This window comes from Podarcis muralis, chromosome 14 (assembly GCF_964188315.1).
Source record: "Podarcis muralis chromosome 14, rPodMur119.hap1.1, whole genome shotgun sequence".
Lineage (NCBI taxonomy): Eukaryota > Metazoa > Chordata > Lepidosauria > Squamata > Lacertidae > Podarcis > Podarcis muralis.
This window is the reverse complement of record NC_135668.1, coordinates 39,555,710-39,574,043: the sequence shown is the minus strand read 5'-3', so window position 1 is coordinate 39,574,043 and position 18,334 is coordinate 39,555,710. Positions and strand designations below refer to the sequence as shown.

At 39.5% G+C, this 18,334-nt stretch overlaps 2 protein-coding genes across 4 annotated transcripts in view; one reads left to right on the top strand and one right to left on the bottom strand.

Moving 5' to 3' along the window:
* LOC114584321 (nucleoside diphosphate kinase 3) overlaps positions 1-18,334 on the top strand; it is a 261,547-nt gene that overhangs the window by 193,234 nt on the left and 49,979 nt on the right. The gene's annotated exons all lie outside the window — the stretch shown is intronic.
* The window catches only part of MRTFB (myocardin related transcription factor B), a 97,118-nt gene that overhangs the window by 70,887 nt on the left and 7,897 nt on the right, over positions 1-18,334 (bottom strand). For 2 of the 3 annotated variants that reach the window (XM_077918477.1, XM_077918476.1), the window contains exon 2: positions 17,685-17,746. The exons of the other annotated variant lie outside the window; for it this stretch is intronic. Coding sequence is in view for 1 of the 2 variants with exons in the window: in XM_077918476.1 (XP_077774602.1) it covers positions 17,685-17,746 (62 nt within the window). In the remaining variant the exon portion in view is untranslated. The remainder of the gene's footprint in view (positions 1-17,684; positions 17,747-18,334) is intronic. 3 annotated transcript variants of the gene reach the window in all.

Sequence of the window (18,334 nt, the reverse complement as noted above, 5' to 3'; positions counted from 1 at the left end):
GTCAACACTGTTTGCCACCAGGTGGGCTGAGGATGGTTGCAAGGGGTGGGCACTGAGTCACCCCCATTACCTAGTGAGATTTGGATTTATTGTTGCTAACCACCACCATTTGCAAGGGTATGGAAATTGTATAAGTAGTCCATTCCTGGAGACCTCTTTCTTAATGTCATGTTCTTTCTTAATGTCAATTTCACATCAGGACAACTGTAACTGATGCAGTGGAGTAAAAAGTGCATTGCGTTTCCCCTTCTACCGTATTTTTTGCCCTATAGGACGCACTTTTTCCCCTCCAAAAATGAAGGGGAAATCTGGGTGCGTCCTATGGGGTGAATGCAGGCTTCAGCAAGCTATCAGCAAGCCCAAAAAACTAGGTGCGTCCTATGGGCCAGTGCGTCCTATGGGACGAAAAATACGGTATTTCTCACAGACCATTTAATTTCTAACAGCATCCCCTATATTAGCTCTTAGTCCAAGTCTGAATGATTCCCCATTTTAATTTTGCAATCTATACTCTCCGTCACCTGGCCCTTTCCCCACAAGTTTGGCACTTTTTTACAGCTTCAGGTAGCTCTTTGCCATCTAATATTCAGTTTTGTCTCCCTAAGTTCTTAGCAATTCCAGTCTATTTCAGATGGGAATGTGGGACTTTAAACTCAGATCTAACTGTTGCTGAGATCTTTGTTTCACTGTCCATGTTTTAATGCATTTCTTTCAGTTCAAGCATCAGGTCTGATAAGCTGATTTATTAGCAGATAAAACCAGGAGCTAGAAAATTATGTGTTCATCTTGCTGGCTATCAAGCTACTCCACCATCACCTCCCATACTCCCACAGCCAGGCTATTATATGGAGATGCTTACTTGGAGCATGTAACTTCCCTGTTGAAAGAACTGCACTAGCTACCAATTTGTTTCCAGACCCAGTTCAAAGTGCAGGTGATTACCTTTAAAAGCCTTTGCAGATTGGAAGGCTTTTCATCTGAAGTGCTGCCTTCTCAACAGTCAACTTTTTAAAAAATGTGTGGTATACGTGCTTTCAACCATCTGCTCACCCATGGTGTGCTGGAGTCTCAAGTCTCACCATTTATCACCAGAAGTAACATTTGATGTTTGATTCATAGGATACCAGAGTGGCACAGGGGCCACTTCCTGGTGGGTCAGATGCAGAGATATTCCAGTTAATGTTTTGGGTTTTTTTTAGAAGAAACACATTTTCTTCTGTAACAGTGCCACTACCATCTGTGCTTTAATGTTCTCTGCTAAAGCACATGTTTAACTATTCCACTGAAATAAATTGGAGATTAAAGTGTATAGCACTGGCTAGGTCATGCTTTATATTACCATTATTATTATTATTATTATTAGCTATAATAATTCAACTAAACAAAGCCACATACACATTGGGAGTCAAGCGCATCATTTAGCTGTAAAAGAGGTTAGGTTCTGGTGGTAGATATGAAATTCCTAGTGGTTAAAACCTCTAGGACTAACCACATGTTTGGGATCCCAACCACTAGTTTTGCCAGATGGGGAGAGAGCAAAAATGTAGAGCAGCCTTCCTTCAACTTGTTGCCCTCTATTTGTTTTGGACTACAATTCACATCATTCCTGACCATTGGCCATGCTAGGTGACACTGTTGGGAGTTCAAAGGGTCTAGAAGGCTGGGAAGGTAAAAAGGTAACGGTACCCCTGCCCGTACGGGCCAGTCTTGCCAGACTCTAGGGTTGTGCGCTCATCTCACTCTATAGGCCGGGGGCCAGCGCTGTCCGCAGACACTTCCGGGTCACGTGGCCAGCGTGACAAGCTGCATCTGGCGAGCCAGCGCAGCACACGGAACGCCGTTTACCTTCCCGATGGTAAGCGGTCCCTATTTATCTACTTGCACCCGGGGGTGCTTTCGAACTGCTAGGTTGGCAGGCGCTAGGACTGAACGACGGGAGCGCACCCCGCCGCGGGGATTCGAACCGCCGACCATGCGATCGGCAAGTCCTAGGCACTGAGGTTTTACCCACAGCGCCACCCGCGTCCCTAGAGAAGACTGGGAAAGCTTAGTGTAAAAGTGCGTAAAGCACAGCTAATTCTGTAATATAAGATTTCAAATAAAGAAAATTCATAGGGAGCCTAGAATACCAGGTTAAAGAACTGAGGGGTAGGGTTGCTAAAGTGCATTCATTCATGTTTCCTTAATTAATATGCTATTTTTTGGCAGTGGCAAAGCAGATTTTGGAGATTTCCATGCCTATGTTCCAGAAAATGTGCTTCTTTGTACATTATAAACAGTCAAGTGCATTTCTAAGGTTAACTATATTTACATGTATAGAAAAAGAGAAGTGGCTTTGGGGTTTAATCAAATTTACAATCATATGTAGCTGCTAACTGCTTAATAATTAGCTTTTAGAAAGTATAGCTTGTCATAACCCTGCTCCCATTTTATGACATTATACATTCCCCAAACTCCCACATGTTCATTGAAATAGATACATCATTAGAGGAATCTTTTCAGAGCAGAATTCCTATTAAAATTCTTACACAAATGTAAATTGCTTAGTGACTTCAGCACCATTTCCATCAATAAGATAAAATTCAATTTAATTGCATATGCTCATATGGAACTAAATTCCACTAAAATCAATGAGACATGTTAATAAATGTACATGAAATTAGAAGTGTACCAACAGCTTTGCTGTACCTTTGCCTCCATTTGAAATTAAACTACAGGGAAACAATAAATTAGGACAGTTTAAAATGCCAAAAATTAATCACTTGCTAAGATGCATTTTGGAAATCCAAATTTCTTCTGACTGAAATGTCAAATTATCTGCATATAAATGAAGTTAGGCTTTATTTGCCTTTTCTATTATATTTCTTATTTTATTCATAAAGGGTTACTTATGAATTCTAATATAAACTTGGAAACAGAGTCACAGTACCTAGCAACAGTTGCTCCAGTTACTCTCAATTCTTATTGCTATGGATATATGCAATATAAAAAGAGCCTTGATTGGAGGAAAACAAATGTTATGAACTAAGGCAAAATTAGGCAAAATAACTCTTGTTCTCTTTGACAACCGTTACAAAGGGCATGTAAAAAATAGGAAGGCCAAGAAAGTGATCAATGGCTTTACCATAAATTCCAAAACATATCCTTCAACATGGAATGTAAGAATGTAAGAACACTGCATAAGAATAGCCTGCTGGATCAGACCAATGGCCCATCTAGTCCAGCATCCCATTCTCACAGCATCCCATCAACCAGATGCCTGTGGGAAACCAGCAAGCAGAACATGAGCACAAGAGCACTCTCCTCCTGTGGTTTCCAGCAACTGGTATTTGGAAGCCTTGCTGCCTCCAACTGAGGATATTCCAAGGAAAACAAGCATTCAAAAATTATATGCAGCAAGTTTTGAACTGTCATAGATAGCGCTAGAAAGCACTAGAAAAGATAGCACTATATTTTTGTCCAGGTTCTCATATTTATTTATTTATTTATTGCATTTATATCTCACCTTTCCTCCCAAAGCAGCCCAGGGTGGCAAACACACCCATAATTTAAAAATGAAAAAATACTAAAACAATTAAAATATCCTGAAAACAATTATAGTTGAAACATTTAAAAAGCAGCTACAGTTAAAAGCATTCTAAAAGCAGTTACGGTTAAAAACATTATTTCATGAAGTGATCTCATAGTTCCCAGGAACAGTTTTCTTCAGTCACCAAAATGCCTGGGTAATACACAGGAGTGTTTCCAAATGCCTCTTGAAAGTTAATAATGATGGGGACAGACACGAGGGAGGGCATTTTATAATCAGGGAAACACCAGCTTTGACTGAAGCCAGCACCAAAGTTTTTAAAGTGCCAACCTTATACAGAACTGATTTAATATTTTAAATGCCTAGACACCAGAAGCAGATCTTTAGGCATTTAAGTCCCAGATACCTGAGGTTTTTCTGCCCTAATTCACTATCAGAAGAAAAGTCTGATAATACATATGAATTATGTGGCAAAGAAGGTAAAAAACAACAATACAAATAATATTTGCTGCCAGGCCTACCACTTTTTAACAGCACAACGTGTTCATTCACCCATAACTTGACACTCCAAATCTACACACTAATGATTACCAATATTCCACTAGACATAATCTTCTGATGCCCAAGCATCTCCCAAAAAGATACAGTGGTACCTCAGGTTACATACGCTTCAGGTTACAGACTCCGCTAACCCAGAAATATTGTTGTTGTTGTTTAGTCGTTTAGTCGTGTCCAACTCTTCGTGACCCCATGGACCAGAGCACGCCAGGCACCTCTGTCCTCCACTACCTCCCGCAGTTTGGTCAAACTCATGCTGGTAACCTCGAAAACACTATCCAACCATCTCGTCCTCTGTCGCCCCCTTCTCCTTGTGCCCTCCATCTTTCCCAGCATCAGGGTCTTCTCCAGGGGAAAAGGAACCTGGAATGTAAGAACCATGAACCCAGAAATATTACCTCGGGTTAAGAACTTTGCTTCAGGATGAGAACAGAAATCGTGCTCCAGCGGCACAGCGGCAGCAGGAGGCCCCATTAGCTAAAGTGGTGCTTCAGGTTAAGAACAGTTTCAGGTTAAGAACGGACCTCCAGAACGAATTAAGTACTTAACCCGAGGTACCACTGTACAGGAAGTTTCCAACTGTCAAATTCCAATACTGGAATCTTAACAAAGCTAGTGAACCTGATGGGTACTAGTTCACAAAAGTTTACTTGCATAGTTTTTGCATAGGGAAAAGTCACATACAAAAAGGTGCCAGGTTGTTTAATTGTAGTTAGCCTTTACAGCAGCCTTCTCAAACCTGGTACCCTCCATATGTTTTTGATTACAACTCCCATCAGTACTAGCCAACATAGTCAATGGTCAGGGATGATGGGAATCACCTGGAAAGCACCAGGCTGGGGATGTTTTGCACTCAGTACTTCCAAAGACGTTTACATATCTTAGGCAAACTATACAGCAAGAAAGAGAAAGTGGACAACAATGGTCCAGTTCAGATATCATGACATCTACGCTTTGCTATTCCATGTACAAGCATTAGTGGACACTGGATTCGAAATGAACTGAAACACTAACTCCATATTCCATTCATATCAAAGATCATGAATATCCAATTTACAACACTGCAATAAACACTTATAAACTACTATTATGGATTTAGCTTTCTGCAAAATCCAACTATTTTCTCCAACACTAAAGGAGATGCTGAGGCCTTCAAAGCGGACAGTTCATAAAGAGACACAAAAATATATTTTAGGTGGCGACGATATTGCCATTCATCACTGATTTCTAAAAGCAATACAGGCAATGACTGATTAATGCACGTCTGAAAGACACATGCACAGCACAGAACCTGGAATTGACAGAAAGGATCACAAAACACATCACTAAAAGGGCATAATGAGGCATAACAAGGTAGGGTGTGTTCATATGTGTCCCGCCAATTCATGTGGGGGCTGGGAATGGAATCCCCATATGAAATGGTCATAAACTCTTATGCAGTATTTCCTCTCCTTTACAGTATTTTCATGTATTTTCTTAATGCTGATAGATGTTTACTGAGCTTTTAATGAACAGTTAAATTTCTTTATGATTTCATTGTTATGTTTAGCTATCAAGCTATTTCCATTTATGACAAACTTGCAGGTGCTGCTCTGTTTATTCACATCCAGCAAGCCCTTGATTCAAACAAAGCAAGGAAAACGTTAGAATTAAACTACAGAGGAAGGAAATTCATGTTTGTTTCCTATGTGTACAACAGGACACTTTTCCAGCTGCTTTTTGAGAACATCTCTCCAGTACATGAACTTCTGTGAATTACATTTATTCTAATAGTGTAAATACAGTAGCACAATTTTCTGTGTTTGGAGACAAAGCAAAACAGGCATTTATCTGGAAAAGAAATCAGTTTCCAGCAGTAGCAACAACAACAACAATCAATGCAGGATAATATACCGTATTTTTCTGTGTATAACACACACACCCTGTATAAGACGACCCCTATTTTGGGGGGCTCAAATTTAAGAAAATGGAGGGAGATGGCCCAGAGTTGTTGAGAGTTTTGGGGGGAGGATTGCCCAAAGTTATTGAGCTTTGGGGGGGGGGAGAGGATAGCCAATAGTTGTTGAGCTTTTTTGGGGGGGGATGCTGAAAATCACTAACCAGGATGAAAACGCTTACAATCGCTCACATCGCAGAATCCAACAGATGTGCCCGCTTGCCAATCGCACACCCATGTCGCAGCAGCAGCCAATCCAAAACAGCCCTTTCTGCAGCAACCAATCACCCACACAATTACCGCAGCAGCAGCCAATCCAAAGCAGCCCTTGCAATCACACACCAAATCACCGCTGACAAGCTCCTGCTCGAGGCTGCAACCAATCACCTGTCCCCCCCCCCCCATGCACTCTCAGGGTATAAGATGACCCCCATTTTCAAACATTATTTTAGAGTAAAAAAAACCTCGTCTTATACATGGAAAAGTCCAGTATATTGAAGCTTGATCAGTTGTTAACAGGTCAACAGGGGGAACTTAAAGTAGTTATATAACAAATAGCACAATATCCATTACAGGCAGAATAGTTTGCAACCAAGGTAACACCTAAGAATCTGCTTCCATGGAAGCTAATTGTATCACTTAATTGCAACACTTGCAAGTGCTACTCAAAAACAGCAATTCAGTTAATAATTAAACTTCAATTTAATATGTATATTGAATCTCTTCCTCAAATGCCTTAAAGGAGGATGATGTACATGCTTCTCCATACCTGCTTTAAAAAACACAGAAAGAGGACTTTAAAAATATTTGCACAGCTATTTTCTTTGGATACTACCTTCAGCTTATAACCTAAGCATTGAGAACACCTATGAATCTTTAATAGTAATGCTGCTCACTGAAAATTTCCAGAATTCACACTATCACACCAGGTTCAATGCACACTACATTTTCTATTTTGAGATTAATATTCTATTAAAACCAAACCCAAAATCCCTAACTGCATAAGCACATGGCTGAGTATTATGCCTAAATTCATTAAATTTTGAATCCCAGGAACCAAAACCATCCATTATAAAATCCTTCTTAGCTGGTAAGCTCACAATTAACTACATTTCTATATGCCATTGCCAACCTCTTTAAGAAGGGACAAGGAAAGGTTGCACTTGGTTCAATGAAAATGTTTACTCTTCAGTTGATTTAACATAAATGCACATTTGCACCAACTGGACCCCTAAACGGGTATTTAAAAATCAAATTAAAGACTCTATTACTAGCTAGAGGTGTGGCCATCGGACAAGTATATGATAATAAGACCAGAGAGGCCCAAGTTCATATTCCTACTCCAAAATGTAGATCACTAGGTAACTTGGGCCAGTCCCTCTCTCACAGAGCAACTGAAATGGAAGAGGGAGGGAGGGAGGGAGGGAGGGAGAGAGAGAGAGAGAGAGAGAGAGAGAGAGAGAGAGAGAGAGAGATGGGAGAGTGGAAGAGAATAATGTACACTGCCTTTAGCATTTTCAAGGAAGGGTTGACTATAAAATGACACAAAATAAAGCAATAGAGTTTTGGAAGCATGTGATTATTACAACACCTTTGATGGAAGTGCATACTAGGTTTAATTTCACCTTAGAGATGACACTCTGCTTTTCAGGGATGAATACATATCCCAGCAAAATGAAACCTCGTACCCAGATAAACAAATGGATCTTGTGAAGAGCCCTGACTGCTTAAATACTCACATTCTAACAATGGAAAGATGTCTCATCACTAGGGCTGAGCAATATCTGGTTTTCAACATCGCAATATACTGATATATCATGATGTCTGGAATAAGGATGGAAGTACGTAGAGATGAACGCCTTCAGTCTATTGATACAAGACCTAACCTCTTCTGCTTTCTTGCTTGTGACACACTGTATTATGCAAATATGAAGGACCCTGCTACAGAACTGGAGACCAGATATGGTAACTTTCAAGTTCCTGGAATTTGTGGAACGTATCTTAAAAAAAATAAACTGGATACAAGTACTTATAAAAGTCGAGTTGTATCCCATATTAGTCCTATCAAGCATAGGTTGTATTGTACAGTTTATTATTGTTTTGACCATCATGGTCATAGGATGCACATACACAATACTGAGTATCAATGACAACCAAAATATATTTTTACATTAAAATATACAAAAATATTAAATACTTGATTAACTTACTGATATATTGATTTCAATGGGTTTACTCTGAGTAAGTTAGCTAGGTAAAACCCATTAAGTTCCTTCTTTTTTTCCCTACCATTGTGTTATTTTGGTGTGTTAGTTTACTCATTCTCATCTTGTTTTTAAAAAACTAAGCCAAAAGTGATCTGACAACTTAGAACAAAAGATTACATGTTGCGGTGAGTTGGAGACTGAGAATGCCTAATGCTATAGCATTTGTGAAGCTAATTGGGCATGAACCTAATTATCTCTTTGACAGATGTCCACTGGAAATTTTAGGACAGGAATACAATAAATATTTTGTGACCCACTGAATAATTTGAGGAAACTTGGTCAGCAATCTGGAGCACCATGTATTGTATTTTTAAAAATGGGAGGCAGTGGAGAAAGAAGGCATATTCTTCTAGGCACTTTTCAAATGTGTGAAGTTAAAAGTGGAAATACATAGAAAAGTGACAATAAAGAGCAAAATAAAGCAGTGTCATCCTGCTGAAAACAGTGGCTTATGGTTCTTTAGATTTCTGTTGGGTCCTAACTTTTTTGAAGGGCTGTGCCACTAATGCAATATTTGTGATTCTCCATTAAGGACTAAGCAGCTCTATTTATTTCAGAACTGCATCTATGGTAACAGCAGAGCCTTGACAACAACTGCAGATCTCTCTCAAGCATTTTAAAGGTGGGGAAAGGATGGCTATATATTAACATTTATTTTCAGTATTTGCTTATCTACCTACAGTTTCACAGAAGGGTTTTTAATGTATTACAATGAGTGAACAGAGATGTGTGTGAATTACATTGCATGGCAATCAGGCTATCCTTCCATAGCATTTCATGCAATGCCTGAGCTGCTATAATGTATTTTCCATGCTTTTTTTCTTGTGTGTGGAACAGGGCTTCTGTGCATGGAATCCATTGTTGGGATTCAAAATAAGATGAGAATTGTCCAATGATAACCTCACAAACACTACCCAGCCGCATAGTTGGCGTATTACAACAGTATTACAAGGTGGATGGCAAACATGTATTTACATCTGCTGTCATAGGCCACTTACTGTGAGCATCTATCTTCAGACAGGAACAAAAGTGTTTTGGAATATTTATGGTAATCAATGCAAGTAACTGTTAATATCCATTTTAAAGTATGCATTTATCCAAAATGCAGAATGCATGTTCATATTTAGATGCTATATATAAGTACACTTTCATACAGATTTCATCCCCAAGGGTAATATTTTGACTGCATCACAGTTATCTCATATTAATTTAGTTTCTACTCAAACTAAGGCTTTTGGCTGGCATTATCTGCTTCCCAGCCTTTTTGGATTGCAGTAGTTTTTTTTCTGACCTTGATCAAACTTTCATTGCTCACAGATTAGTTGTGATCTGCCTTGAGTGTCTCAGATCCCTTTAAAACAAATATGTAATGAGTATCCACTTATTATTATCCTTTCATAGCCCAATGTGTTTTCTCAGAAGTAAATCACCACAAGCTCAATAGGACTTATTTCCTGTTAACTTACACAGATGCAGATTTACCAGCAAAAAGTCTCCATGAATGCAGACAAATTTCAAGCATCTAAGAACAGCATATTAGATTACCTCTTTGCTCCTAAAATAAAATCACCATTAATGTAGGCTCCCCCACTGCATAAATCTCCACTTTGACTTAGGATGCAAATAATCCTTGCAAGCTAAATAAATGGTAAATAGGGAGCTAACAACAGAATCTTACACATGTTTACTCAGATATACATTGCACTGTACTCAGTGGAACTTACTTGCTGGAAAATATGTTTAGAATTGCAGCCAAAAACATGCATAGGATCAAGCTCTAAGACATGCCACAGCATGAACTGTGACAAGACACATATTAGGTCTGAAGTCCACAGCTCAGAAAACTACAAAAAGCACAGAGGGCAAAACTGTGGGCATCATGCCTACATTTGGCACAAGACATCAGTTTCAGAAGTTCTTTTATTTAATGCCGGCACTCAGGTTTGAAACATGTGCAGTAATAACATCTCTGTTAAAGTGGAGGCCATGTTTCCTCTCACCACTGAGAAATTTCAGCCTGGAGCCAAAGATCTAGGATTAGCATAAAAGATTTCTGAGCAAGATACTGGAACTTCCAGGCAGGCTGGGAGCTTCAACACCTTTCATTTTAAATATTAAGTGCACTGAGTGGAACATTTTATTCAACATGCAGAGAGAAGATTGATGTTTTTAAGGTTACTTTGGAACTATTGATTTTTTAAATATATCAATACAGTTTAAACATGAACTACATTATTAATTTCACGGCATATTTCTAATATTAGAACATTACAGAAAATGCAGCGTGACTTGCTAAAGATACCTATAAAAATGTACTTGTTTTATGAAATCACTGCTTAAAGATTTTTTAAAGTTGTGCAGAATGCAGCCTTTGTCTTTCTTATGATTTGTTTGGGTTTCACAATTTAATCAAACCTTACGGGGTAGCATAACTAGAGGCCCCTCTCTCACATTCCTACTGGCACCATGCCCAGAGTTAACCTAATTTTCAAAACAATTTGAGAAGTGGCTTGTCAGATGTCCAAACATTAATAACCTGAAAATTAATTCCACATTCATTTTGGCAGGGAAGTGCATAAATACAAACACTTTAGATCAAGATTCATAGCATCTGAATATTGTTGGTGTGTTGCAATCTGCAATATTCAACTGTTTGAAGCACTTTTTAGTAGTTTATGTCTCTCACACTTGGAAAGGAAGGTATTTACTCCAGCACACTCCGGGATAACAAAAGACTAAGCCAGTGCCTTAAGCTGTGATCTCAAGAGCAATTGTCCTGGAGGGAGCAAGCATGACATCAAGGTCAAAGTTTGAAGGCACATTATGCAACCGCGTGCTGAAACTAAGTGGGTCTGGAAGACTGTTCTGGAAACCCATGTATGGCATTTTGACTTCCATCTTGAAAAAATTTTGGATAAAGGAAGGAAGGAAGGAAGGAAACAGAGAGATTGGGGGAGATAATATAGTGGTGGGTACTTTGTGAACGACAAAGTTCGTTTGTGAACGAACATGGGACGCGGGTGGCGCTGTGGGTAAAAGCCTCAGTGCCTAGGGCTTGCCGATTGAAAGGTCGGCGGTTCGAATCCCCGCGGCGGGGTGCGCTCCCGTTGCTCGGTCCCAGCGCCTGCCAACCTAGCAGTTCGAAAGCACCCCCAGGTGCAAGTAGATAAATAGGGACCGCTTACTGGCGGGAAGGTAAACGGCGTTTCCGTGTGCTGCGCTGGCTCGCCAGATGCAGCTTTGTCACGCTGGCCACGTGACCCGGAAGTGTCTCCGGACAGCGCTGGCCCCTGGCCTCTTAAGTGAGATGGGCGCACAACCCCAGAGTCTGTCAAGACTGGCCCGTACGGGCAGGGGTACCTTTACCTTTACCTTTACCTTTACTTTGTGAACGAAGGCCCAAGGAAACTGTCTTCTCTAGGAGACAGCTGCAGAAGAATGCTATAGTTATGGAGTGGTTTGTTTTTCTTTGTCCCTACTAATAAGGAAAATATTTTAACTTAAGTACTATTGATTTGTAGTATTAATTTGCACTATTAAGTGCTATTAATTTTTTAACTGCCCTCCACCACAAGGTTGATGGGCAGGTTATAGCAATGTACAATGCTATTTGTTAAGGTGGAGCATGCCTCTATTAGAAATGTATGGGGGACAGGATGGTAGGGCTTTTGAATGAAGCCTGAGCAGGTGAGGAAAAGAAGAAGTGGGATTAGAGCATTAAGGGCTATTCCTCCTTCTGGCCTTTCTTCCAACTCTGGAGAACTCAAGGAGTGGAGCTAACTGAGCCTGCAGCTGCTGCTCTACAACATCACTTTGGCCACCATTCAAACAGGAACTTTATAAGGGAACCAACCTGGCAATTATGCCCGGTGCCAGGCCTGAGAACCAGGGATTCTGTTACTGGACTACTGAGTAACAGGCTGATTGATTTGTTATCAGAATTGGTGTTGAGGTCCTTAAGCCTATCAGTGTTGGACAATTTCAAGATCCCTGTTGTGACCTCCTGAGTTCATGGTGCCACCTTATGTCTGTCTCCATGTTTAACTGTCACAATGCATGTTGCAGATGATTCTCTGAATTACATGTTTTATTCCATTCAGTGTGATGGTACACTGGTGGCAGAGAATACTGCTTTGGTAATTGAAAATATCATAACTTTAGTCTATGGAAGGAGTGATGGGTCATTGGAGATGTTCCATCCCTTAAAGGTGATGGGTACAATGAATTACCAAAATGTTACCAGTCAATCTCATTAGCTGTCAAAGCTCTAGCTGGCCTCTGGAACAGGGGGTTGACTCAGGCAGTTTATATGATAGCTCTGATGAGTCTTCTCCCATGTCCTTGAATCTATAACTCTTCCTGGTATTCCAGAAAATTGAGAACATAAAGCAGAATGGACATTGGGATAAATATAAAGAAGCATGGGCTGGTATCCACTTGAAGCCCTTGTTTCTCTGAATCATTCTATCCAAAGAAATATTTTCAGGTAGTAAGAGGCCTATTACAACTTGGCTTATATTCTGATCAAATTCAAGCTCCAGTGGAGTACTGTGACATACAGTACTTGGGAGGCTGTGTGTATGTGTGTGTGTGTGCTTGTACAGAATGGGCAATCCTCACAACTTAGCTATGTAAGACATGTCCACAGTCTCAAATTATCAATTTTGCTTCAATGAGCTTCAGTTGTTGTTACCTGAGGATATAGAGTTCTTTAAAAAGCAAATCCAGCCATGTGTACACACTACTCTTGCCCATCCTGGGTGAGCCAGGAAAGGCTGGCCAGACTAGGCTGACCAGATTTATCTCTCTTCTGTGGAAAACTATATTCTGCCCCTTTGAAGGCAACTATAAGACCTTTTCGGGAGGAGGGGACAGAATGACCCATATGGATCTCAATTACGGTACTTGACAGTTTCTAATATGCTAGGAAATGTGAGGATTGGCAACACAGATTCTGAGACTTCTGAATATTACTGATTATATTGATCCACATTATTAGGATTTAGGACTGAAACCATTTTGATTACCTTTGCCAAGAGATGCACAAGGAAGTATGATATATCTCCCGAACCTCCTTCTGGGTCACATTATGTGACTGGAAGCACTGCTTTATGATTATTCTTCTCCTGCATCTTACGTTGGCCTCAGAACAGGGGGCTGGGGGCTTAATGCTGCATCTCATTAGGTGCTGTAAGATTCCAATTTGTCCTCTTTGTTTTGAGATATTTACATGAACTTGCTAGCATAAATTCGCTTGATGTTTAGAGCAAGAGGACATCATATAATACGGTGAAAGCTATAAACAGGTGCCTGGGGTAAATGACAGGATTGCGTAAGGGTGAATAAACAGTAGCTTAGTCTTAAGATGGAAATATTCATAATGACCTTATCTGGGAGCTGAGGATTCCCCTAATTTGAATGGTTAGCAGTTTCAAGGAAAGAGCAAGTGTGCAGTTTGGGAATGTTTCTGGAACCTCAACATGTCACAGTAAGGACAGCACTTGACCAGCTGAAGCAGGTACGTCAGCAGCAAGCACTCCTGAAAAATGGTGACCTGGTTACATGCCTGATAACCTTAAGACTAGATTACTACAATATGTTCTATGTGGGGCAGCAGCTGCATCTGGAGACTGTTCAGAATCTTCAGTGGGTTCAAGATGCAACAGCCTCATTATCAGGAGTTACTGAGATGTACCAAGAGATCTACAATGGCTCCCAAACACAATTCAAAGTTCTTTAAAGCTCAACCATAAAGCTCTAATGGCTTTGGCATTTTTAGAGAGCATCATTTCAGTATGAGCCCCATACCCATACACCAAGGGGTGTATAGGCTAGATTGTCATAGGATAGATTGAGGATGACAAGGAACATGTCCTTTTCCTGCAGCAGCATTTTTTCCCCCTGAAAGACTCACCCTAGGTCAACTAGATTTTCACCAGCCTTTTAAAAGAAAACTATTCTGTTTCAGGCCTTACTGATTAATGAGGAAACTTGAATCAAATCTACCAGTCAAGTTTTTATATTTTGTTCTGCTGTCCATTTGTAGAGTGGTTTTTTTAATGCAATGATTATTAATAGTTTAAATTTATTCTGTTTCATTGTGTATGTTTTATTGAATATGTTGTTCATTCCCCAAGGGCTCTGTGCAGCTATGCTGCAGGATCTAAATGTTAAAATACCATATTTACTCAAATCTAATGCTCACCGTTTTTAGCCAAGTTACGTTGCAAAAATTAAGGTGTGCATTAGATTCAATGGCACATTTACATTCACCAGCAAATACTTTTTTTGGTTTCAAGGTTCTGAAAATTGAGGTGTGCATTAGATTCAATAGCACATTAGACTCGAGGCAATACGGTAGTATTGCTGATAGTCATGTTGGCCTATTAGAGGGGGCAGGAGGGAATCCAAAGGCATAATATTTTTATTAGGATCAGCAAATCTTTTTGGTCCTAGTAAAGATACTGTGTTACAGCTGCTACATAAAATATTTCATTATCATAATATAACAAAACCTTAACAGATTTTGCAACTGTGAGGCACATTATTAGAGGTTTTAGAAGAGTTTAAATTATATTGCACAACTAATATGCTATTTTGGGCTATCTCTTGGGTTTCTGAAAGCTATAGTGCTCCAGCTGGTTGAGAGGAAGGAGAAAGGAAGAACCACTTGCACAAGTGCTGAAAGCCTGGCCTCACAGTACAACCTAACTTTTTTCAGAGATGGAAGATTTAGAAAAGTGAAGTGCAAATACGTGAACAGTGCAATCCTATACATCTCTGCTCAAAAGTAAAAACCATTGAGTGGGATTTACTTCCAGGTTAAGGTGCACAGTAACACATTTAAGGCTGCAGTCTTAAAGTGCTTTCTATGTGTGATGCAGTTTGCTGCCTGAAAGTGCTAAAACAAAAAGCACCTACTTGTTAAGAAAGAGAAATAACGAAAACAAAGTTATTAAATCAGCCGGACGGGTGGATGTACTTCCTGTAAGCTCAATTTCCCACAATTTCCTCTGAAATTGGTAATGTTGATACATGTTTGATGTAGATACAATATTTGGACAGCTACCGATCTGATGAGAGGCCCTTCCCACAAAGCCTACTTAGCCAATATCACAAAATGAATGTATACTTTTAAATTATATTTTAATGCAAATAAACAGATGTTGCCTGTATTTAGACCACTCCACTGTAAACATAATGTAAAAACTGATTTTAAAGTCTAAAAATATTTTATGTTTGTGGCAAACCTACTTTATTTACTCTTACAAGTATTCTCTATTTTTTTAAAAAACAACTTTTTAAGATTCAAAGAATAACCTTTATGCAAATACTAAGCCCATTACTGGCCATCACTTCAAATCTCTAATTCATTCTGAGTGGGTGGAAGAAGAGTTTAGTCCCTGGGGCCAACAAGAATCAAGCTCTAATTAATAAAAACTTATTTGACAGATCCACTTACATTTCATGACTAACAGTGCACGATGCAAGGACAAGATTTAACTGACTATCCAAAACTTAGTGCGATAAACTGAAAACAATGTTGATCGTTATTGAGTTGGTGGAATATCTGCCCCCTAAGAATAGTAAATCACAATGCAGTTAGAATTACAAAGTGTTCATAGGATCTCTTGTTCATATTATCCTCTCAAAAAAATAAAATGATGGTATGAAATTTTTAAAACACACACACACATTTTTCTTTACATTCATTTAATACATTAGGACCTTGGATCTTAAAAACCACTTATTACAAAGCAAGTGATTTGAGTAGAACTTATTCCTAAGAATACTTTAAGTCACAGTATTAACTACAGCATCTTTATAGATAGATTTTCTTTGTTTACAGACAAAAGGCAGTAAGGATCAATTCATTCATTTTGTCTTCAGTGCGACTGAAAAAGTGACACAGGAACCACTCCCTATAGCAGGGATAGCTAACCTGTGGTCTTCCAGATGCTGCTGGACAACAACTCCCATCATCCCTGACCACTGGCCATGAGGAGGCCTCCTTGCCCTACAGAAGACTATTTGTGTCAAGTTGCTCTTTCACAGTGGTAGCAGTTTTAAATAAGATGAAACAAAGTAGCAACACAAGCAACTACCCATGGAGAACCACCACACACTTCGCTCCATTTCAGCAGCCACTATTCTACAAATGTAACATATGCAGAGATTGAAAGTTGATTAATTCCATATTATTAATCTGGCCCTGTAATGTGCTTACTCTGATGCATAATCTGCAACATCCTACTGAATGCATGAGTTACTTAGGACTTCTACCAAAATTCAAACTGCATGTGGGTCAAACTCCGTGCACAAATATTGCTATTCTTGAAATTAGAGAAGTTTGTGTCCATTTTTTGCTACAGTGCATAATAATGTGTGACTTTCTTTGATGACTAGCATATCACAAATTGTTGTGAAACTCCCTTCAGTTTCACAACCGATTTGTCATGTGGACAAGTGTGGGGTAAGGGGAACCTACTGTATTATTAAAAATACATTCAAAGCCCCATTGGGATAATGGAATCAGTTTCATAATTCTCTGGACATAAATGTGTTTTAATTCCAAAGGAGTAATATTTCATTTTCTAATTCTTCAGTTACTTCAAAAGATGTATTTTCAAGAATCTGAGTAATATGAAAGTACAAAACAGTCAAAAACTTTAACATGGATCTTTTAATATACTGATAAATACAAATTTGTTTTCACAAAATGAGTTAGGATTAGAAACCATGATTGAGAAATTCAGTGAATAATTCCTAAATGAGCAGAATGGCATTTCTTAAAATGAGTAAAATATTTGCAGAGGAAAAACTGTCAAGGAAGTATGAAACTACTATTAAATTTGAAAGCATAACTAGGGAATTATTGGAATAGATAGATTAGCTTGGATCTGAAAGACCTTGCCATGTGACTGAAATGCATAGGGGCATGCCAATCCCACCCCACCCCCAGCTATACTCCCCCCCTTTTCCTCCACTGCCCAAAAAATTGCTCTGTAGTGTTCCCCCTTCCTTGGCAGTTTCCAGCAGACGCGGGGATTGTAGATGTGGAAGATGTGGGTTGATATACAACCACTCTCACTGTGTGAGTAGAAGACCCATTCCCTCACATAGGAATCTAAAGCCAATCATGTGCAATTATTTTTGCCAAGCGAAAATTGGGAGAAATCTAGCCAAAAAAATGAAGAACTGTTACCCATGAACTAGTTTTAGATTCTACTGAAGAATATATAAGCAAACAATGAAAATAGCGTTGTCAATAGCTGTGCACAAGATGAGCTTGCTGTGGCTGAAGGAGCCTTGAGTACCCTGTAGAAAGCTGGTAAATTTCAGCTACAGTATGCTTTGAGAGGACTAATACATGCTGATATGTAAACTTACTTACCTCACCACTAACCACTTAAAATCGTGTCCCTTACAGTCTGTTTCAATACATTCAATGTGAATCTGGAAAATGAAAGATCACAAAAAAAGAATCTAAAATTTCCTCTTAACATTTATTTATATATACAAATAATCTTAGTTCCTGATTCAGGAAGCTGCCTTGTGTGGCTGGAGCAGGTCCAGTTTTCCTGTTTCCACTAAATACATGGAGAAGATAAAACTAATTTAAAGGGACCCTGATTAACTTAACATAGTACTCAAGTACAAGATTTGCACAATGTAACATTTATCACCCAGCTAAAGAATTAGAAAATGATACAGTGGTGCCCCGCAAGACGAATGCCTCGCAAGACGGAAAACCCGCTAGACGAAAGGGTTTTCCGTTTTTGAGTTGCTTCGCAAGACGATTTTCCCTATGGGCTTGCTTCACAAGACGAAACGTCTTGCTAGTCTTGCGATTCCCCCCCCCCCGCTCCCCCCCTTTTTCTAAGCCGCTAAGCCGCTAATAGCCTTTTAGCAGCTAAGCCGCTAAGCCTTTAATAGCCGCTAAGCCGCTAAACCGCTAATAGCGCTAATCCGCTAATAGGGTTGCTTCGCAAGACGAAAAACCCGCTAGACGAAGAGAATCGCGGAATGGATTCTTTTCGTCTT